At 42.0% G+C, this 23828-nt stretch overlaps 1 protein-coding gene across 1 annotated transcript; it reads right to left on the reverse strand.

Annotated features, from left to right (window-relative positions):
• Positions 1-1764: 1764 nt before the first annotated feature.
• LOC306934659 (long-chain-fatty-acid--CoA ligase ACSBG2-like) lies at positions 1765-22702 on the reverse strand. The gene is made up of 15 exons (XM_079517319.1): positions 22539-22702; positions 18437-18504; positions 17308-17402; positions 15149-15390; positions 13421-13509; positions 12730-12850; positions 10958-11038; positions 10009-10158; positions 8552-8719; positions 7802-7983; positions 6950-7183; positions 5189-5406; positions 4429-4568; positions 3528-3771; positions 1765-2284 (listed from the first exon to the last, which is right to left on the reverse strand). The coding sequence occupies exons 2-15, from the start codon at positions 18493-18495 to the stop codon at positions 2199-2201; spliced, it is 2109 nt and encodes a 702-aa protein (XP_079373445.1). The 5' UTR covers positions 18496-18504; positions 22539-22702; the 3' UTR covers positions 1765-2198.
• Positions 22703-23828: the final 1126 nt, after the last annotated feature.

Here is a 23828-nt window from a genome sequence, read left to right on the forward strand (position 1 = left end):
CAGCTCACTGGGAGGGGGGGCGGGGGACAGTGTTCCATTCACCTCCACCATCTGTTCTCTCCCCTCCAGGTAGGATTGCATCCAGCTCACTGATGTGCTATCGAAACCAATTGCTTTAAGCTTGTTAACCAGTATGGAGTGGTTCACGGTGTCAAAAGCCTTTTGGAGGTCCAGCATGACCATGCCGCAGTATTTGCCAACATCCACCTCATGTTTGATGTGGTCGCTCAAATAGAGAAGGCATGTGTCAGTGGAGTGGGATGTTCTGAAGCCAGATTGGAACTCGTACATTAATTTATTTGTGGCAAGATACTTTTCAACCTGTTCATAGACTATCACTTTCGAGATGGAGCTTAGAATAGAAATAGGGCGGTAGTTGCCGGGGTCTAATTTACTCCCTTTCTTGTGCAATGGGGTTACTTTGGCCAGTTTGAAATCTTGGGGGACCTGTCCCTATTTTTTTTGCGGCTTACGCCTTTTATTGTTTTTTTGAAGGGACAGACAGTAGGCTGACAGGAAACGGGAGAGAGATGGGGGAAGACATGCAGTAAAGGCCGTGTCGGGCTCGGGAGTCGAACCCGCGGCACACTGCGACTGGATTACCAGTCGGGTGCCCAGACGGTTACGCCACCGCCTGGGCCGACCTGTCCCTGTTTGATGGAGAGGTTTACTATGTGGGTGATAATTGGAGCTATAGAGATGGCTGAGTCTCTGAGAAATTTTGAGGGAATATTGTCATGGCCAGTGGCCTTGTGGGGTTGGAGGGCACTCATTTTCTTAAGTACCTCTGACTGCTCGGTCCCACACACAGTCATAGTTACAATACAGACCTGTCAGTAAGTATAGGGTCCATTTGGTTCCTAACTATTAATAAATATTAGCGGGGGACCCCCTGTGACCCTCAACGACACCTGGGGGTCCCAGTACCCCACTTTGACAACCACTAGTGTGTAGTAAGTAGGCACCCAGTGGATTTAGCTGGTGACGGGTGACGCATTTATTCTGGGGGACCGGCTTGGGTATTTCCCATCCTGTTAATTACTCCCTTGTTCACTCCTGGTGTTTTTGGTAATGAAGATAATTATGGGCTAATTAATCATTTAAGGGTTGATCTGTGTCTTTATTTTTAACTTGAGTGGAGAAACATTTGAACACTCCAAAAGGCTGTAATCAGAATGTCAAATGTATTTACACTTCACATCACTACTGAAGTTAGCGTATAGTAAAAGCACAACATCTTACATATTTTTTTAAAATTTATTGACAAAGCATAATTTTACAGAACATGCGTCGAAAAATACACATTTAAATATTTCTCAAACTGTACATATAGACTGAGGCACTTTCGTTGCCCCTTGCTTGTTGAGATTACACATATTTCTTAAATACATAAACAGCAATAGTTGTTAATTTCCAACTAAACTCCCTTTACTCAAAGCAATGTCTGGATGGCTCCTCAAAATAGGATCGTACTTATTACTGCAAAAATATACAAAGATACTGCTGCATCAAAAATATAATAAAGAGGCTTGTACGTTTAATTTGTCTCTCCAGGTATAGAGGGTATGCGTGTGACATCATCATCAAACCCGGAAGTTACGCAGAAATGCCTACTGAGTGGCAAAAAACTACTTTCTGGCCTTGACAACCCATGCATCCAAACAGAAAAGTCCTATCTGATTGCATTAAACAACGTTAAACAATGTTAAACTCACTTTACATGTTGCTTTGCCACTCGATGTGCCATTCACTTTAAGCATGCGCATACCCTCTATTTATAGTTTATATGTGTACGCTAGTGTAGATGGCAGAATTTGGCTTTGAATATGTGGGTTTATTTACAGAAAGTGCATTTCAAGTCACATGTACATTTCATTTACAACAACTTAAATAGTGATTTGGACTGTATATCAAGAGGTGTTGCTTCCAGTTCAAGGGAAGATTGACACAAAATTGTCTACAAAAACCTCAATCATTAACGGCTCAACTAGAGCTAAAACATTATCGTGATCAGGCCTCTTTACTTTAGTAAAAAAAAAGAAAAATCAACATTAAATAGTATTTTTACATGCTGGAATATCCACGGAGGTCGGAGGTGCTTGGTGCTATGTATAGCCACGCTCATGCAGGCTTCTTTGCAGTGTTGGCCTTTGTTCTCGTTCACCATTGCCCTACAATCCCTGTTCAGCTACTGTTTGTTATTCCTGGTTCACCGAGTACAGCTGGTCTATTTTCTCCTGGTACATTTTCACAACACAGGGCCTTTTCAGTTTCATGGTGGGCCCTGAGGAGACAAACGGGGAAGAAATATTAACAGTTAATCGAACTAATCGATTATTATTAAACAAAAACAATATTTGCGTGTGCAAGCGGAGTGCCCATGCGAGAGAGCGTGAGAACGGCTGCCTTCGTGAACATGGAGTGGGGATAAATCAGTATTTGTGCGCTTACAGTATCCGTGTGCGGCTGGTGGGTTATAGCCTATAGACCAGGGGTTCTCAACCCGTGGGTCGCGACCCCTCGGGGGGTCGCCAAATTATTTTAGGGGGTCCCCAAATTATTTTCAAAAAAATATATATATATTTAGTTTTTTTTTTTTTGTTTTTTACGATTTTTCAAAAATAGCAGACCTACAAGCTCGTAGCGCGCCACTCGGTGGCGCGCTATGAGCTTGTAGATCTGCTATTTTTCAATAGCTAAATTATAACAATGCTTAAAACACAAAGGGGTTCCCGCCCAAAATGGTTTAAGGTTATTGTAGCAGTCAATTTATATTGGGGGTCGGGAGGGGGCGGGGCGGGGGTCCCGAGACGTTGCCAAAGCATTTCCGGGGGTCCCCGGCCAAAAACGTTGAGAACCCCTGCTATAGACAATTGTAAAAAAATATATAATAAGTGCTTCTTGGTCATTCGAGGAATCGAAAAAGTAATAGAATAATCGCTAAGAAAATAATCGATAGATTCAGCCCTAGTGTCAATTCTCTCTCCGTTATGTTATGTGACGGCTGGCAAAAAGTCAAACCCTGGTTCTTACAAAATGTCACCAGAGCGGTTTAATGAGGTGAGGGCAACATGTGATGGTCTAGTAACAGAAACAAATGGAATGCCGCTTGGCACAAAACAAAGTCATGAGACAAAGTCTTATCTCACTGTCTTTGACCACCAAAGTAGGCAATTCATTCAATGTTCAATTAAATGCTACTAAATGCTAAGAATTTCTGGCTGGCACTGTATGCTTTCACTTCCCGCTTCCTTTAACCAATTAAGTCCTATTTTATATCTTTGACTGAGAAAATAAGCAAGCTTCCATAATAAGCACGCTCACACACGGTATGTGTCACAAAGTGACAAATTGTCAACTTGTAGATCAGCTGTTTTTGAGTCTTTGCCATATCTTTCACCTACAAAGACATGCCCACACAGGGAGGCCAGATTGAAAGAGGCTCATTATACATAAAGCAGAACAGAAAAATAAAGAATAATACAAAATATATATATTATATACAGTACATATATTCAATAACTTACCCAGTTCCCCTCCAGGGACACTGAAGTCTCTATCCAAGATGACCCACTTTTGGATTTTCATGGCGTTGGAGGTAGCTACGGCGTTGACGCGCTCCATGCCTTCCTGGATGGCCTTGTAGATTGCCGGCTCCTTGTTGAGTACGATCTCTGAGACCTTGGTTGCCGTGACGCCGTGTTGTTGACAGTAGGCAAGTGCCGCGGGGCTCAGATCGTCCGTGGGCTCACCGTTGTCATCCACTTCGCACTATGGAAAAGAGAGAAGGGTCATTAAGGGGGGCCATTCTAGTGACTTATTTAGTAGTTGTACCTATGCAGCAGATATGTAAGAGAGCAGTGGTGGAAAGTAACTAAGTACTTTTACTTAAGTACAGTACTTAAGTACAATGTTGAGGTATTTGTACTTTAATTGAGTATTTCCAATTTCCAGTACTTTCACTTCTACTCCACTACATCTCAGAGACAAAATTTGTACTTTTACTCCACTACAATTATTTGAAAACTTTAGTTACTAGTTACTTTGGCGATTTTAATTTTGATTAGAAATTAACATTAACCACTTCAACCCTATACATTTCGGCCATTTGAAAATAGCCGATCTACAAGCTCACAATGCGTCGCGTTGCGACACATTGTGAGCTTGTAGATCTGCTATTTTCAATAGATTTTGTACAAATTTTGAACTTGTGAAATGTCATTCTGCACAGAGTACTTTTACTTTTAGTACTTTAAGTACATTTTGATGCCGATACTTTTGTACTTTTACTTGAGTACATTTTCAATACAGGACTTCTACTTGTAACAGAGTACATTTACATGGCAGTATTTATACTTTTACTCAAGTAAAACATTTGAGTACTTTTTCCACCACTGCTATGCAGCAGATATGTAAGAGAGTGTGTACCTTGAGAGTGATCAGCATGGAGAGGAACTTGAGCTTGTCACCCAGCAGCATGGCGTTGCTGATGATGGCCGTCTCTGCCTTCACTGCATCCTCCAAAGGAACCGGTGGGATGTTCTCGCCACCTGCTGTGATGATCAGCTCTGTCCAAAACACAATGATGCCACTTTAATTCTTGTGTCTCGTGTCTTCTTTACCACCATTTATTTTGACATGAAATGCTCGTCCTGGCAGCAGTTTACTATGCGGCCAGTTTCAGCTTGACATTTACAATTGTGGACATTTTGTCACACTGTGAAAATAGCCGATCTACGCATCGAGCTTGTACTTCTGCTATCTGCTATTTTTCACTTATTCATATCACTTATTTTTATTTTTTAACATTTTCACCTATAATAACATGCTCATACACAAATAGTTGTCCTGCATAATATCGTAAAACACACCAACATCTGCGGCGACGACGGCCGAGTGGTTGCCCACTGCCCACATAATGGGCTCTGATGCAGCCCAGGTCTGACGGATGGGGTTCGAAACCCCACAGCACACAACATCCGTGCAGCCGTCCCCTTACCCCCAGGTCTGGATGGGGTTCGAAACCCCACAGCACACAACATCCGTGCAGCCGTCCCCTTACCCCCAGGTCTGGATGGGGTTCGAAACCCCACAGCACACAACATCCGTGCAGCCGTCCCCTTACCCCCAGGTCTGGATGGGGTTCGAAACCCCACAGCACACAACATCCGTGAAGACGTCCCCTTACCCTTGATTCTTCCTGTGATGTACAGGAAGTCGTTGCTGTCGTGCTTGCCCAGGTCTCCGGAGTGCAGCCAGCCGTCCTCGTCCAGGGCCTCTGCCGTTTTGTCGGCCATGTTGAGGTAGCCCATGAAGACGTGTCGCCCCCAGAAACAGATCTCCCCGCTCCCTTCCGCGTCCGGCTTGTCCAGCTTCGTCTTGCAGCCTTTCATCACCTTCCCGCAGCTGTGCAAAGACCGAGGTTATTTATTAGGGTTGACTAAAACGTAAATGAAATAACTACTAAAAATGTTAGTTGACTGAAAGTCAACTAAGTGTTGCAGTGTTGAACATGGGAGATAAAGGTGAACAGAAAGGAGGAGAGGTCGCAAAGCTTTATTTTAAGATGACCAAACTAAAGCAAACGCAAATCAAGAAAAATAAAGAAAATGTCCTTAGTTAGCCCCGGGAACGTATTGGGGCTAGTCCTTAGTTTGTTTAGTTTCTCTTTGTCAGTTTATTTTAGACATAAGTCTAGTATCTGGGGTGGATAAGAAATGTAGCTCTAGTAGATTAAACTGAAAATGATTTTTTTTATAGGATGATGAGTTTTTATTACACCATATTTCTTCCGACTTTTTTGTCTTGTCCCTGACAAATACCATGTATACAATAAAGAAGTTAAACTAAAACCAATTAAAAGCAAAGACAGAATGAGTTGACACCATATAGATGCAGATCATAGGTGCAGATCATAGTTTTCTCTACTGTGTGTTCGGAGCCACTGCTCATATCTGTTTAATCAGCATTCAGTGCGAGCCTCAAAGTTTTTCACCTGCGTTATCAACTACGTGCATCAGTCGGTACTCGGCACAGATCTATCGCTACACGTTACCAGTATATTGCCATATTGTATACTACGTACTGCAAGTATATTGACGCCAATACTTCTGCAGTTTTACTGCTTTGTATGTTTGTCCTCTGTAGCCAAGGCACAGACAGGCACCACCCCAGCCACAGCCTGCTCGAACCATTGCCACACCTTCAACCTGGCAAGCGATACCGGAGTATCATGAGCCATAACAAGAGACAGTGGCAGAGCTTTTATCTAGCAGCTGTCAAACTGCTGAGCTGAACAAAACCTAAGACTATCACCATGTGCTTAACTGATCTGCACTTTACTGACGCACTTTAATGGGTTTAAGACTTCCTTCTAAGCAACGTTATACTGACACGCACTATACTGAATGTACAATATGTGATTTAGGACCTCTTTTAATTTAAAAGTACAGATTTTAACACGCTGCTTCCTCAGGATTTTTGTGCTCATCTTTTTTTCCATTCTTTCATGCAAATTATTTTCTTTTTGCTCCCTGAGCTGCAAACGTGGAAGCCTACATAAACAAATAGTTTCACCTCACCGTTTAAATTGCGTTGAAAAGTCGATTGATTGATTAACTGATGAAGGTCCAAGGACCGAAACATTGTTCAGTCATAAAAAAATGCTAGTTCTAGACAGTGACTTTTCTCATTGTGCATGTGGACATTCCATTTGTCCTGCACACCTGTTCTCAACGTTTAAGGTGTGCAAGTAAAAACAAAATCTGAGTGCTTCATCCTCCGCTGAATGCCATACTGAGTCTGACCTCATAATGTGGTCATTGTCAACCCAGGAGATGGGACTGCGGCCCTGCACTCTCTCTCATGCCGTATAACTTGAAAAGTGGCATATTCAGGCTCATTAAGTAATCCAACTTATGTCAAAGATCTGAGTGCTTCCACCACTAACCTCATAATGTGGTAATTGTCAGGCCAGGAGATGGAGTGCGGGCCTGAACTTTCACTCATGCCGTACAACTCGAAAAGTGGCATATTCAGGCTCATGAAGTACTCCAGGGTGTCCTTGGTGATGGGAGCAGCCCCTGTGAAGCAGGCTTTACAGCGGTCCAAGCCCAATGCCTGGCGCACCTTCTTGAAGACCAGATTGTTGGCCAGCATGAAGCCCCAGGGCACCTGGTGTTCCCTGTCAGTCGAAACAAACAAACACACACACCAGGTCTAGAAGTCAGATTTTTACATAAATTACTGGGAATGGAATTTAATCACACCCGTCTTCAATGAATGGAATAATGCTGCTGGGGACTGCTTGCATCTGTACTGTGAAATTAGCATACTAATCAACGAGGAATTTAACTCTGATGTCAGATTACAACATACAACCAACATACCGACCAAATACTGTTGTGTCATGTTAACACAGTATCATCAGTGTCATCTTTAGATTTTTACGTTGGCTATTCAAAAATAGCAGATGAACAAGTGAGCTTGTACAATACATCTGCTATTTTTTTTAACATTCTTTTGAACATTTTTGAATGTGTGAGGACTGATTTAGAAGGCATTTGTAGAATCAGCCCCAGGTCTTATGAGCATACTGGTGGTGTGGCATGTTTACCCCATTGACTACGAATAACGCTATAGGCCTACGCCCTACAGTATACTTTACTAGTGTGACAGTACATTACTGACAAACGTAACATAACACACAAGCTGTAACATTCAAACCATTGTACAAACTCGTCATATGACACCTTTAGATCAAACTTATTGACATTATTGCACTCTGCCCAAGATGCCTCACCCATTCATGGCACTATAGTTGTACTGCAGCCCTATGGACTTGGCCCAGTCTGCTATTCTCTTCCTCATGGGAGACGACTTGGCACCTATAGCTTTCATCTTCTCTTGCATCTTCTCCCACACCCGGGGGACGCCCAGGAACGACGTGGGCCGCACCTCTTTCAGCGTGGTCCCTAAGGAGCCCTAAGAACATTCATGCACATTACAATATGATTAGGTATCCATTACGTATTAAGCCTAAGATTTACTTGGTTGCACATCATGCACTGATATGAAAACATTTCTTAAGAAACTGCGAAAATAGTGCGTTGTAGATTTTTGCATTTTTGTCTATAACGACATACCCTAAATAGGGATGCCAAGTTGAAAGTGGTCAAAATATATATTTTTTGGGGTACAGAATTTGCCTTTGTATTGGGAAATGAGTGCACACAATATATATAGTAAATGTAAAGACAATTCATAACAGTATGGTGCCACTGTATCACTGATACACCTGTGTGCCTCGTCACACTGGTTGTGCAATTGCTTTTTTGCACTTTGCTTTGTTTTATGTCTATGAAGTGTTATTTTTAGATGTATTGTTTTTTTATCTTTTTGCCTGACCAGGACCTGAGTGAACAAATTTCGTTCTGTACTCGTTCTTGAACCTTGAACCTATAGATGTATTATAAGGTTAAACAGATTTGTGGACCCCCACGTTTGAGAAGCAGTGCACCGCTAGGATATGCGTGTTGTTGACCAGCCTTACCTTGAGGGCATCCGGCTCAGCGAAGTGAGTGGTGGCCGCAAACCTCATGGAGACCCACATGTCGTTGATCTGGGCGGCGACGTGGCTGAGGGGCAGGTAGCTGACGAGCACCTCCTCGCCGTAATTCAGGTCCAGGGAGGAACCCGCTTGGAAGCAGGTCCAGGTGATCTGCATATGGATGAAGGGGCAGGAGAGGAGTTGTCAGAACGTGACCATTTAATGTCTGGCCCATTATTCAGTCAAAGTGGTCTGACAGAAACTGGTGTTTCCATCTGCTCTCACTAACCTAATTCAACATTCCCTGTTGACAGGCGTCGCTAATTAGCCCGTAGGAGTATCCCCAATGGCAGTTTCAAGGAGTTGCATTGGTGTGTTAATTTTGACAGCAAATTCTGATTTAGTCTTTTGAATAACACACCATTTAGTTTTAGTCCTATTTAGTCATCTGAAATTGTTTAGGCTTAGTCTAGTGTTAGTCGACTAAATATACAAATCTTAGTCTTTTAGTTTTAGTGTTAATTTTGACATCAAATTCTGATGTAGTCTTAGTGTTTTGAACACACCATTGAGTTTATAGTCATCTGAAATTGTTTAAAAAAAAAACCTTAGTCATAGTCAACTAAATTAACACTGCTACTGTACAAACTGGCCTGAACCCCCATGCACCGGAAAGGCATAGAACTTCCATCCCACTCCTCTTGTTCTGTCAACATTCCCTGCTGACAGGCGTCGCTAATTAGCCCGTAGGAGTATCCCCAATGGCAGTTTCAAGGAGTCCATAAATCAGTTTTGTTGCAAGGAGTTGCAAAGAATTGCATTGGTGTGGTTTGGGCCTTAGACTCGGGCCTTAGACAATGGGGGACAGGTACTTGCAGCACTTGCACCACCCCTGCACCACACGAGCGTTGCCATTCACTTTGTCATTGTTCTCATTTGATCAAATTGTATTTTATTCTACTTAAATTCCTCTAGTTATAATCAATATGACAACTTGGTCTTAATCGGCCTAAGGTGTGCATCAATTAAAAAGCTGAATTGTTAGTTCAGTCAGTAAACCTAAAATAATTTCATGAAACATACTGTATTAAGGGGCAGCGGTGGCCTAAGGGTTAGAGGAGCACCCTTGTTGCCGAAAGGTTGCCGGTTCGATTCCTCGGACGGGCAGGAAAAATCTGGGTGGGGAAGTGATTGTCATCACTCACCCAACACTGCTGAAGTGCCCTTGAGCAAGGCACTGAACCCCCAACTGCTCCCCCTGGAGCTGCTTAGTGGCCAACAGTATAAGACTGTGGTTGTACTGGTCAGCTCCCAGGTTTTAATGTGTGTGTGCGTGTGTGTGTCTGTCTGTGTGTCTCTATGTGCAGGGCGTTGCTGAAAATGAGCACCTGTGCTCAGCTACTTCCCTGGGTAAATAAAGGATTAAAAAAAAATTAAATGGTGATTGTCTTGTTACTCACATTGTCATGGCTCAACATGACTCCTTTAGGGTTGCCGGTGGTCCCAGAGGTGTAGATGAGAGTACAGCACTCATTGGCCTTCAGGCTGCCGATCACAGTGTCCAGCTGCGAGTCGGGCACGTCCTCACCAAACTTCATGAACTCTGCCCACTGCATAGACACACAAGTCAGCTTAGTATATGAAATTATAGTTAAATAACAAAATAATGAAAACTAGATGCAAAAAAAACTAAAACTAAATAAAAACTAATATATGTATTGTAGTACCGACTGACAAAAAAAAACAATAACTCAAACTGTAATATATGTTTAACTAAATATAACTAAAAAGTCCTTTAGTTGTCTTTTTTGCCAGTTTTAACTGTAAATAAATTTTTAAATGGTGTGAGCTTGTATAACAAAAAAAATGAATATAAAAACACTTTTTTGGATCTATTTGAAAGAAACAATATAATAATTCAACCAAATGCTTAGTACAGGCCAATGCACCTCAGACCGAGCTGAGTTATGTTTGCAATGCGTTGCCAATTGTGCTGTTGTGTGACGAGAACACACAGTTTAAAAGTTTGATGACACAGATAGTATGCATCAGTAGTATGCCAGCAGCATTTTGATGCCGTCACAGATAGTATGCATCAGTAGTATGCCAGAGGCATTTTGATGCCGTCACAGATAGTATGCATCAGTAGTATGCCAAAGTAAAATGCTTTGATGCCGTCACAGATAGTATGCAAACCTCGTCGGAAACCTCGTCGGAACAGATAGTATGCATCAGTAGTATGCCAGACGCATTTTGATGCCGTCACAGATAGTATGCATCAGTAGTATGCCAAAGTAAAATGCTTTGATGCCGTCACAGATAGTATGCAAACCTCGTCGGAAACCTCGTCGGAACATTGCCAGACTCTGTCTGGCAATGTTCCAAACGTGACTGAAAAGAAACACCTACCGTGTACAAGTTGGGCAGCTTCTGTTGCAGCTCATCCTTGTACTGAACTATGGCTTTCAGGTGAGGTAGCTGATCTTTAACCTGAAATGACAGATTGAAATGAGTAATGAGTAATTTACACAGTGAAGGTGAATGAAGTGCAATCAATCAACTTGAGAAAGCCCGGAGGGACGAATTAACGTTGTTGTATTTATAGGTTGAAATAAAAAAGACGGGGAGCAGAATTATATCGTGTGTGGACATTCCATTTTTGTCTTCATTCAGTCATTTTTTGGGTCCAGCACCGTATTCTGAAACTGGGATGTGCATATCACTGGGATGTGCATATCACTGGGATGTGCATATCACTGGGATGTGCATATCGCTGGGATGTGCATATCACTGGGATGTGCATATCGCTGGGATGTGCATATCACTGGGATGTGCATATCGCTGGGATGTGCATATCACTGGGATGTGCATATCACTGGGATGTGCATATCACTGGGATGTGCATATCGCTGGGATGTGCATATCGCTTTCCTGCTTTACGATCAATCATACTTGACATCCTCTGGGTTCATTTGACCTGATTAACATACTGTACACAGCCCTACGTCCTTTTACCTTTCAATCCGGGACAGCATCTGTGTCATTTTAGGTGTGTGTGTGCGTGCGTGCGTGCGTGCGTGCGTGCGTGCGTGCGTGCGTGCGTGCGTGCGTTTTTAAAATCGGCCTCAGGTCTATATGGGTCAGGATTTTTTAAAGGTTTGAGGATTTACCTCATCTATGGCTGAATGATACATAATTTCAGCATCTACATCACAATGTACACCAATCCCATAATTAACATAACATATTATTGCAAATCGTCATCTTCTTAAACTAATGGCCTATGTAATTTTTTGAAGAAATGATGCGATTGCATTGAAATGATTAATTCTGTCTCGTGTTAGTTCCCTAAAGTGATGAAGCAGCTTAACTAGTGTAATGTAATATTTGGAACTGGAACACAGTGACACGAGCCCTCCTGTATCCTTTCCACGAGCCCTCCTGTATCCTTTCCCGACAAGCAGACGCCACCCTTCTTCCAGCCATTCACATAGGAGGAGCCCCCTGCTTTTGCAGTGTATTATTCATATTGTGAGGATCATGGGACTTTAATGGGGGTGACTACTAGCCAGATGATCAGAGATCCCTGCCTATAGTGCCTACTGACACCTCTGGGGAAATCTATTGTTGTTTTGCTTTGTTATTGGTGTATTGTTATCTTAACACAGCTCTGCAGAACAGGTCCCACCAACATTTTGCGGCTTGTACTTGGGTAAGTGACAAATAAAACTGTTGCTTCTTGAGCCTTGATTCAATAATTGGGCTAGAACCAGTGCTATCAAACCTACAACTGCTGCCTTTAAAGCCAACCCCGATATCATCCCGATATGAAGGACCGCCCTAAAGTCTGTTTTTACATATTATACAAATTGCTTCCACCCACATTTAGCTCATTCACTGAATGTACCGTAGATGTCCCATATTATGTACAGTATCTGTAGGTGGAGGAGATCTCTGGTCATCTGGCTACACAATACTAGATGACTAGTCATTGGATACAATGTTGAGTCAACCAGAGTAAGGAGAAAGAGACTCTTCTCTCTCTGATATCACCATGATCATTGCTAGAATGACCAATTCTTTCCAAATGGAGCCACTGAAGTCAAAGGCTGAATGATATTTTCGCAAAACAAACAAAGTATTTATCATGGACTATAACTAGTGGGAGTGTTTCTCCAGACCTGTAGGATTTTGAGAAGCTGTTTGTGGTTCTCCACGACCAGGATGTTGGCCTCGCAGTTTTGGGCCACATACTGGCAGGCCTCGGGGGAGTTGGTGGTGTAGATGCCGGCAGCCAGGCCCCTATACAGCACCAATCAAGAGAAGATATTTAGTGTACAGTTGGTGGTGTAGATGCCGGCAGCCAGGCCCCTATACAGCACCAATCAAGAGAAGATATTTAGTGTACAGTTGGTGGTGTAGATGCCGGCAGCCAGGCCCCTATACAGCACCAATCAAGAGAAGATATTTAGTGTACAGTTGGTGGTGTAGATGCCGGCAGCCAGGCCCCTATACAGCACCAATCAAGAGAAGATATTTAGGGTACAACGAAGGCCCCTAGGGTACAGCCAGGCCCCTATACAGCACCAATCAAGAGAAGATATTTAGGGTACAGCGAAACCAGGAGGGGGCCCCTAGTATAGAGCCCTGGGGATCTAGGGACCGGGTTCAAGTGGTTAATTCATGCATCTGCCAGCACAGTAACGTTACAGTAGAATGTGTTCTGTAATCATCTACGAAGGCAGATTTAAGGCAGATAATTTTTTTTTAAAATGCAAGAAAGAGAGAGAGAGAGAGAGAAAGAGAAAAAAAAGAAAATAATCGATAGTTGCAGTCCTCCTAACACTACATATGAAAATGTAATGGTCTTACCCAGCCATGATGCAGCCGACGTCTGAGATGAACCATTCAGGAGAGTTGAATCCCAGAATCCCGACACCATGGTAGCGTTCCAGTCCCAACTATTGATTGATTGATTGAAATATGTATTAACAGTTTGCAGGATTACAGTACATTTCGAGCACAAACTCAATACAAAGGCTGTTAACTGTGAGTGGACGACCCAATTAAGCATTACACTTGTTTCCAACAGGGTCCACCATGTTCAATTCATCAAAACATTTAGAGTCGTACAAATAGACACTTCTATATAGACAAAGAACCGAACAGGAATTCATCATAATGGAGGTAAAAAGGGAAAATAAACATATACAGTGAGGGAAAAAGGGGGGGGGGGGGGGAGGGGGCGGTGGGTGGGGGGATTCAGATTTTACGGGGGCCAGTTTCGAATTGCAGCCATCCGTAGGTGCCCTTTGAGAGCGGTTTTGAAGGAGTCAAGGGATTCACATGTCTTAATGACTGTTGGTAGGGCGTTCCACATTTTGGTGGCATAGGAGCGAAAATAATTTAGTCCCTTGTTTGTGCCGAATCTGGGTTGTACATGGTTCGTTGCACTCCCTCTGGTGTTGTGGGTGTGGACTTCGTTAACATTAAGGAAGTATCTAGACAGGTACATGGGTATCTTGGTGGTATATCTACAAACAGACAGTTAAGATGTGTTTTCGTTTCTGTTGTTGTTGAATGCATTTTTAAAGACGCGGCACGGTGCCTAACTTTTGACCTACATCATGCTTCAGGAGATACCCCGCATCACGGGGCACGGACGTGACCATGAAACCAGAGAAGAAACATAAGCTGTCAAAATCCCCACACACCCAAGTGTTGGCTTTCAGCCGCCCCATTCTCACACACCACGAAGGAAATTACTATGAGGGATCAACTCAGTTTCTGTCCAACTATGTAAACACTCACACCGTAAAAGAAAAAGCTGCAGAAGAACAAAGAACCACGAATGACAGAAAATCGATGTCATTGATCAATCTTTGATGTTAAATCCTTGATGATGTCAATCTTTGATGATGTTTATGGGGGGGCAGGGACGACGACGACGTTGCATAGGAAAGACTACTTAATCCCAAAACAAGGCATTTGTCTCACTTAGATCAGAGCTGCAGAAACCATGCTAATGTGGAGCTGTACAAAAATATGATAAACAAAATAACAACATTGTGTAATTATAATTCCCATGAGAACACTAGCATCCTTGTTCTGGGAACATTCACCTAAGCTTGTGGATAAGCTATTTTCAGCAAAGAGATTTGGTGTACAGGGGAAGAAGTTGACCAATATACAGAACTAAATATAGAGGAACAATCGGTGGTGTAAAGTAATTAAGTACTTTTACTCAAGGACTTTTACTAAGTACAATTTTGAGGTATTTGTACTTTACTTGAGTATTTCCAATTTCCAATAGTTTTATTTCTACTACATCTCAGACACTTTAGTTACTAGTTACTTTGTAGATCTTTATATACACACACACACACACACCGGTATTTAAAAACTTGGAATGGGACATTCTGCATAATGCATACTTTTGGTCCGTTAAGTACATTTCGATGCCAAAACCTTTGTACTTTCACGCAAGTACATTTTGAATTCGGGACTTTCACTTGCAACAGAGTATTTCTACGTTGCAGTATTGATACTTTGTATTAAATAAAAATGAAGTACTTTTCCCATCACTGGGAACAATCCTACCTTTAGGAAGCTCTTGGCAGCTGCTCGACACTGCTCATAGTACTGGCTGTAAGACACAGTCTCCCACTGGCCCTCCTTCTTGAAGGCCAGCGCCGAGTGGTCACCGTAACTGGTCACCGTCTCCAGGAACATCTGGTGGCAGTTCACCGCGGTCTCCGACCCCAGACCGGAGCCCTCCATCCTCAACTTGACTCCATTGTCTTTGATGATGCTCCATAGCTTATCGGCTGGGCTCAGACTTGCTGCAACATTCGGAAGAGGGATCGCCTTAGGTTCGGCGTGAGCACAGCAGTTGCATCTACCCGCCATCAGCAAAACAAAAAGCCTGATAAAGTCCTACTAACGCAACAAGCAACACAACAGCAGTCAAGTCTACAACTGACAGAGAGAGTCAAGACTGAATGGACAGTGGAAGGTTGCAGACATGTCTATATGCTGAGCTTCCACCTTGTGGGTGTGTATTCAGCAGGGCTGTCTCACAGCATGAATTTCAGGTCCTTTAGAGCTGCCGGGGGCTGGTTTGTTTCAGGTTACGCGAGATAATACAGGAAGCCATGGAATGCACCTCACTACCAACCAATCAGGTTTGGTCAGGACTCAGGACGATTGACACAATGGATAAAGACCCACATGATCTGGAGCATGTCGGTATACGCACGACAGAGATTAGCATGACGATGACAAAAGGTCATGGTTATACCGTATATAATAATAATACAACGTTATTTGTATTATGTATAGCACCTTCTATGACATGAAATGCAGCTCAAAGTGCTTTACAGAGCAATAAAGAAAAAACTAAATCAAAGGCATAAAAAAAACATTAATAGCAGTGAATAAGGCCGCTATACAGTGAGCACATGAATAATGTCAAGGATTTTAATACTATAAGCAAGAGTGATATTTCATTGGCAAAGGCATACTCAAATTAGTTTCCAAATATTCTATTTTTGTTTTTTGTTTTTGTTTTTTCAAGATCTCAGCATGATACTGTGCTGTAGATCAGGGGTTCTCAACGTTTTTGGCCGGGGACCCCCGGAAATGCTTTGGCAATGTCTCGGGACCCCCGCCCCGCCCCCTCCCGACCCCCAATATAAATTGACTGCTACAATAACCTTAAACCATTTTGGGCGGGAACCCCTTTTGGTGTTTTAAGCATTATGTTATAATTTAGCTATTGAAAAATAGCAGATCTACAAGCTCATAGCGCGCCACCGAGTGGCGCGCTACGAGCTTGTAGGTCTGCTATTTTTTTTAAATCGTGAAAATATATATATATTTTTTGAAAATAATTTGAGAACCCCTGCTGTAGATAAAGCCCTCTGATAGAAGTCAGAAACATGCATAATATCGTCACTCTCGGGCGAAAGGAAATTTACAAAACTTGCCACTCAAGAAATGGAAAAAGGAATACAGGTTATTTTAAATAAGGACCCAGGTTGAAAGTAAGGTGTTTAAGGCCGTCTGTGTTTTTATTTATTTATATAAATATCTCAGTAAAAGCTTATTACTATATAATAACTACATTGGATCCATATTTTGGGCATCTTTATTATACACAGTTATAGGTAAACATTTTAAAAAAATGACCAAAAAAGTTCAAATGGTATAAAATAGCAAATCTTGTAGATCGGCAATCTTCACAAGAAGATATATTAAATAGACACTCATTTATGGGGAAAAAAGCATAAAAAATATGAAATATGAAAATACAAGGTTTCTGCCCGACAGTGACAATATTATACATGCTCTCCTGTCTGCACCCTTGCAAAGAACACAAAACCAGTTTTCACCAACCTGCTAATACTATTATCATCATCAAACAACATGGACATATGTTTGTGTCTTTGGTTCTGGTGTGGACTTTTGGAAGACTTCTTGTCTGCGTCAAATTAGGGCTGCAACCCTTGATTATTACCGTAGCGAATAAAATTACATTTTTGATTAATCTAATAATCAAAAATCTATATTTTTAAAATGTTTTATACTTCAACAAGTCGATTACGTAACCACGTAAACAATATTCTATACTTTTCACAATGGTGTAGTACACAAATAGTGAAAATAGTTGATGCTCACAATACAAAGCTTTTAATTGAATTGTGAGCCATTAGTGGATTATTCGATTCAATCGATTAACTATTGCAATGCACCCCTACCGTTCGGTGTCACTTCAGCCTGTTGCGTGTCGGGCTCTGCTGACTTGCAGACTCCTCCGTTGGCGAGTGGAGCAGACACCTTTAGGGTAGTTATGCTGTAATGCACATTGAAAAGGTTTGAAATCTTAACATTTTGTTTATGTCAGACCACCATTATTAAACAAATTGCATGCAGTGAGGTCGCATGATTCTGGAAAGATACAATGTCTCTGGAAATGTCACTTAAACGCCCTTTTATACTTTGCCATATGACATATAGCAAAAGTTGCTATTTTTTAACACATTCTTTAAAAACAATCACCCATAATAACATGCCTAACATATAGGACACTGGGGTTTAACTAAAACTCAAATGACAAAAGGTTTAAAGGGATACTTCAACCCCAAAATTACACACCCCATGGAGCCTTGAATTCACAGTGATTTCTTCGTTTTTGTTGCATTCACACAATAATTTGAGTCCGGTAGGACTCAAAAGACACTTTTGAGTGAACTATCCCTTTAAAGATGCTGTCAATATATTTTGGTTAAAACAGAAAGTATTTGAATAAAAGAACAAAACAAAAACCCCTCTATATTCTGACATTCAGGTGGGACACCAATTTCATTGAGTCTCATAGACCCCATTTATCAGCTTCAATTTGAAAGCTTTCCAGTTCCAATTTTGTCTGCTATGTTTGTTTCATCACTTCCAATTTCACTTGTTTGTTACATTATACTGTATGACTTCTCTCTCCTGATTGGAAAATGGAACTTCTGTTTACTAAAGAAAAAATCACACCCGTGTGAACTGAGTGGTGTAAGGTCTTATATAGACTGATCAGCTGTGGTCTGACGTAATGTTTGACGTAATGAAATCACACCCGTGTGAACTGGGTGACCATAGCAACCATGCTCATTTTTTGGCACGAACAGACAGACAGACAAACTAACAAAGCCAGTTGTAGGAGTGGTTTACACCACTCAAAAACCCGAAGAGGCCCCTGAAATTACTGAACAAACACAATATACGTAGCAGTGATTACATTATTTTCACACACAAAACCAACATGTCACCTCAGCACATCTGAAAGGGTCAAAACTCTTGGCTCTTCATGCACATGATGTGAAATGCTAAATGGTCGCATACCTCTCAGTGATATCTTCCAGGATGTCGTCGCTGATAACAGAATGCTCTTGGTCAGACATCTTCTAGTGCTTGAATAAGTGGAAAAGCAAGCTTTATTTTAGATCAGGTGCCGTTTTAGATACCATGCAAGATTCCTTTTCACAGCCGTTTCATCACACAAATCACTTGCTCCAAATGAAACTGCAACATTTATATATGACATTTACAGAGAGGTCATTGCTTGCAACATCTCACTGTCGATGGCATTTTTCGTGTCAATATAAATCACGTACTACTGTAGCCTGGCTAATAAGCCAGACTAATATCACACAACACTGTCGCGGTATTCGGTCTGGTTTATTAACCAGGCTAGTACTACTGTGCTCCAGCCCTATGGCTCCAGCCCTACTGTGCTCCAGCCCTATGGCTTCAACATGTGTTGAAACTTTGGACGTTATGCCAGAGAATGTTGGCTCATCTGAATGGCCAGTAATAACCTTTGTCCCACACAGATCAATCAGTCACCCAAACAATGTCGTCTATAGAGAGGTTAGTTTAAGGACATGAACTCTATAGCGGTTTATCAAACCATTTCATGTCAAGGACCCACAAAATTGATATGATTGAATTGAACTTGTACATCTTCTATTTTTGAATATAGCCCATGTATAAAATATGGATAAAGGGGTTAAAATGATTCCAACCAGTTCCTTTCCACTCCATCAGGTGGAAAGGAATAGACCAGAATTACTGCAATTGTTTTTTGTGAGGTTACCTAACCATTGTTTAATGAATAAAATAAAATGTTGTCCAATCAGAGTATGTTAATACAATATAACTTATACAATTGAGATTGAGTTGTATTTTGGCTCCCTGCTCTTCTATTGACATTTAGATTGTGTCAAAGGTCACTTCTCACCTAGACACAGGATCGGACACGAATGTTGACCTAATGGTCAAGATTCAATTTAGAATAGTAGAATAGTTCCCACTCCTTGGTGGGAACTATATATTGGTCATTCTTTGTGACACGTCACGCCACCATATATGGCCATCTCCATATATGAAGATCATGACACTAACCTCATCAATCCCTGGATAGCCATACATGGAGAAATGGTAAATGGTGCATTTATATAGCGCCTTTATCCAAGGCGCTTTACATAGATTGTGCATTACATTCACCCATTCACATTTTCACACACACATTCATACACCGATTGCGGCGGAAGCCATGCAAGGTATACCAACTAGCACATCGGGAGCAATTTGGGGTTCAGTGTCTTGCCCAAGGACACTTCGACATGTAGACAGGAGGAGCCGGGATTCGAACCGCCGACCCATGGATCATTGGACGACCTGCTCTACCTCTTGAGCCACAGTCGCCCCGAAGACTGCATCATCACCTAGATCTGCATATATGGAGCCGGCCAGCAAACTCTACATCTGACCTCAAACCCCTAGATCTCCATATATGGAACTGACCTGTTCTGACATTCCATATGTTGATCCTTCCCCACCCGTCCTTCCTCTTCAATGTCTCCCTTTTGACTGATACCTGTCCATTCAAAAGACGGGCCTGCCCCATAGTTATTAGTGCAGCTGCGCCTGGCAGCCAGCAAAAACTAGAGTTCTCAACAGGCCCAAAAATGAAGGCCCGGCCCTACCTGGGCCCTCATCAAACCATGTACACTCAAGACACTGCCCCCGCTGCCACCCTTAGATCTCCATATATGGAGCTGAGCTGTTCTGACATTTCACACACACACACACACACACACACACACACACACACACACACACACACACACACACACACACACACACACACACACACACACACACACACACACACACACACACACACACACACACACGTCGTCCTCTGCATTTTACCCATCCTACAACAACTAGGAGCATTGAGCAGCCATTGGATTCTATGGCGCTCGGGGAGCAATTCGGGGTTAAGAGTCTTGCTCAGGGACACACATTGACATTGCTGACCTGGCCTGGAATCGTACCTGGGACAACCAGGGGCTCTGGCAGTCTGGCTCCCCAGGTGGGCTCACTAGCTAGCCACTCAGCTATGGCCACCCCTTTTATCCCATCCCATTATCCCATGAGCAAGCAAGCCGGCTCAATGGTAAACATTGCAGCACTTAAGCAGGAAACCAGGTTCAAATCCATGGTAGAAGAGGAAAGCTACATAGTGCTGTTTTAAATGCTTTTTTATGATGCAGTAAACTCCCGCCATCTAGTGGGCAAATGCAGCAACTGTGGAAACACTACAAACTGCACAGACAAAATAGGCTAATCAATTCAATTCAGCATAAGATGAGGGATAACATGAAATGTCAGTTACAACAAACTAATGATATACGTTTTAACTGACATCATGCTTAATTTGATAACTTGATAACAGCTGTAGACAAAGAAAGTGAATCTGACCTCTGTAATAAATACACAGTAAGATAAGTGTGGTCAAGATTTATGTGGGGCAAAGTTCATTCTAACTACAAAACTACAGTGTAGCAATATGAAGAGGCTTTAGCTATAGCTAATAGCCTTTGCTCAGCATTATGTAAACTGCTTTTAAAGAGCTCTTCACCGACCTTCACAATGACAAATTCCTCTTTTGTAGGCTACATGCCTGAATTCAGGCTATAGGTTGCATATTATTTGGGAATAAGACTTGTCCTTCAACCACTGTTGAAGTTGTCCATTTGGAGAATAATTGGTCATTCATAATACATTTTTCACTATTTTCTTTTTTATTCTGCAAGTATATAAAATAAGGCTTATAAGTGGTTATGGTAAAGACGCTGCTAAAATGTGGTTAAATATTCTAATATGACAACATTGGTAAACAAAGTAATGAAAGTCCTTATGTCCTATTTGAAATAGTATAGTATAGTTTTCCAGCAATCTGTACGATACTCCAGTCTGTGCCAGAAGATAAGAAACTACACGCTTCCGCAGTCACAGTGTTTGTTTAGCTTTTAACTAGACCCCCTGGCAGCAGCAGGGGGGCTCTGAAGAATGAATGTGACTCTGTTGACCAAACAATAAAACACGAGGGAGCTGCTCACTTAAGTTCATACCTGTGTCTGCATATGTAGGTCATTTGTGTTTGTGTCCCAAATACATTTAAGATACCCGAGACTGAAACAAGAATTTTTCACCCATGTGAAACCCCCCCTCACTCGAATGTTAGCAACTATACAGACTATAAAGTTAAACATAAGAAGCAAAGTAAAGCCTCGTCAATTAGACCAGGGGTTCTCAACGTTTTTGGCCGGGGACCCCCGAAAATGCTTTGGCAACGTCTCGGGACCCCCGCCCCCTCCCGACCCCCAATATAAATTGACTGCTACAATAACCTTAAACCATTTTGGGCGGGAACCCCTTTTGGTGTTTTAAGCATTATGTTATAATTTAGCTAATGAAAAATAGCAGATCTACAAGCTCGTAGCGCGCCACCGAGTGGCGCGCTACGAGCTTGTAGGTTAGACATTATATTCTGAGTAACTACAAGTACTTCACCGGAGCACAATGCCCCTCACGGTGTCCATGCATTTGCATCCTGAAAAGTACCAGTACTGGACATATGAGGTATTCCACATAATGTTACAAGGTCAGCCGTTGTCTGAAACCCTCTCGCCACTGTAGACTTAATATTAGTACATGTGCTGGCATAACTACAGTACCAGCAACACTACATCAAATCATGAAAAACATAAGCCTCACATGAACAACATGGAATGAAGCAAAACAAGTGTTGGCATTAATACAGTATAATATAAAAGATTCAAAATCTGTCAAAGCTTTAAAAAATAAAAAAAGCTGATCTACAATCGCATTGCAATGTATCGTGGAGTTGTACTTAGAATATTTTGTCAAAGTAGCGGAGTAAAAAGTAAAATAGTGCACCTGATATGTAGTGAGGTAGGAGTATAAAGTATACATTAAAAAAATTGTAATACCCACGTAAAAAAGTACCTCAAAATTGTACTTTAGTACAGGACTTGAGTAAATGTACTTACGTTACTTTCCACTACTGCCCTACAGCCTGTTTAAGTGGAACAACCTCAAAATGTCATAGAATTACAATAGAATTGCCTACCTTGTGCAGAGGTAAAGAGACAGTGCTGAATGACATCAACTTGACAGGTGCAGGTGGACAGTACTGTGGATCAACCTCTGCCTGCCTGGCACGGGACAAGCAACTGTTGCCTCGGAGGAACAGAACAGCCTATAGGGGGCTTTGTGTGAGGTGACTGCAGTCCCACTCTCACTCACTCACTCACTCACTCACTCACTCACTCACTCACACTCACACCCCCAGGTCAGCCCAGTCATGGAAACTTATGTAATGCTATGCTCCCCTACTGAGGCCAAGCGCACCGGTTAAAGATCCACCAACACAACTTGACCAAAGGTAACCTTCTCAAGACGCCAGAGACCAAAGAACCAGCACACATTGTTTCTTTTTACTTTGTTACTTTTATCAAGCTGGTCATATCAGTTGAATAGATCATAAAGCCAGATAAACTCTTGTGTTTATCAGGTCAAATGAGACTTTAACCCTCAATATGGTTTTTAATGCGCTTAGACAATTGTGCAAGTTACAGCACTTACATAAACAACATTTAGATAATAGGGTCGGATGTTAGGGGTATGCTTTTTCTTTTGTTTACATTCCGCTCTGGATATAAAATGTTTTTTTTAAATGCCATTTATTTAATCCTTTGGCTTGACTGGCACCAGCTGGTGTTTGTCTGTCTGACGGCTGTGGAAAGGCACGTGAAATTGTTTTGTGGTAAATACAGGTGAAAGTTCAGCCCAGGTCTCAAGTGACAGTAACCTAGAGGTCCTAGATAATTTGCGGCAAGGTCATTAGTCGTACCACATGGTCACCCCATATGCCTGGCGAGAGTCATTTGGCTACGCTAGTGTGTGGGACGCGTGCCAACTGTAAGGCCCATGGGTAAACAATGTAGTTAGTTACACATGTGTCAATGGGAGCAACACTACAGAGAACACAGTAAAAACCTCAAATGGAACCAAATTAACTGTAGGGTCTATTTTGTTCAATTTAATTTGTAATATATTCTCAGTTAAATTGATAGTAGTATTTTTAATGGGTAGGACAATTCACTAAAAATACTTTTGATGACATGCAGTCAGTGGTGTGACCAGGGGCTGGTCTGGGGCGACCTTTGCCACCCCGGAATCTGAATGGCCACTCCGGGTGCCACCCACTCTGAGAGGTGAGAATGCACCAACTCTAAGTGAAAACTGACAAGCCTGTTTTTTTTAATGATAAAAATGATGGTCGGATGTAGTCATTGCAAAATGCAATAGTTGTGCCTTCTTTGACAGCCTACTCTGGACTAGGGTCATGCATCTATGT

The sequence above is a fragment of the Electrona antarctica genome (genome assembly GCF_951216825.1).
Source record: "Electrona antarctica genome assembly, chromosome: 12".
Classification (NCBI taxonomy): Eukaryota; Metazoa; Chordata; class Actinopteri; order Myctophiformes; family Myctophidae; genus Electrona; species Electrona antarctica.

What these genes read in the sequence shown, in the direction of transcription:
- LOC306934659 (XM_079517319.1), bottom strand. Translation starts at nt 18,495, where the DNA reads ATGTCTGACCAAGAGCATTCTGTTATCAGCGACGACATCCTGGAAGAT. An exon ending in CATCACAGGAAGAATCAAGG is followed by an intron (nt 4,569 to 5,188) that starts GTAAGGGGACGT and finishes TGTTTTGGACAG; the next exon opens with AGCTGATCATCACAGCAGGT. An exon ending in CCATGCTGATCACTCTCAAG is followed by an intron (nt 3,772 to 4,428) that starts GTACACACTCTC and finishes TCTTTTCCATAG; the next exon opens with TGCGAAGTGGATGACAACGG.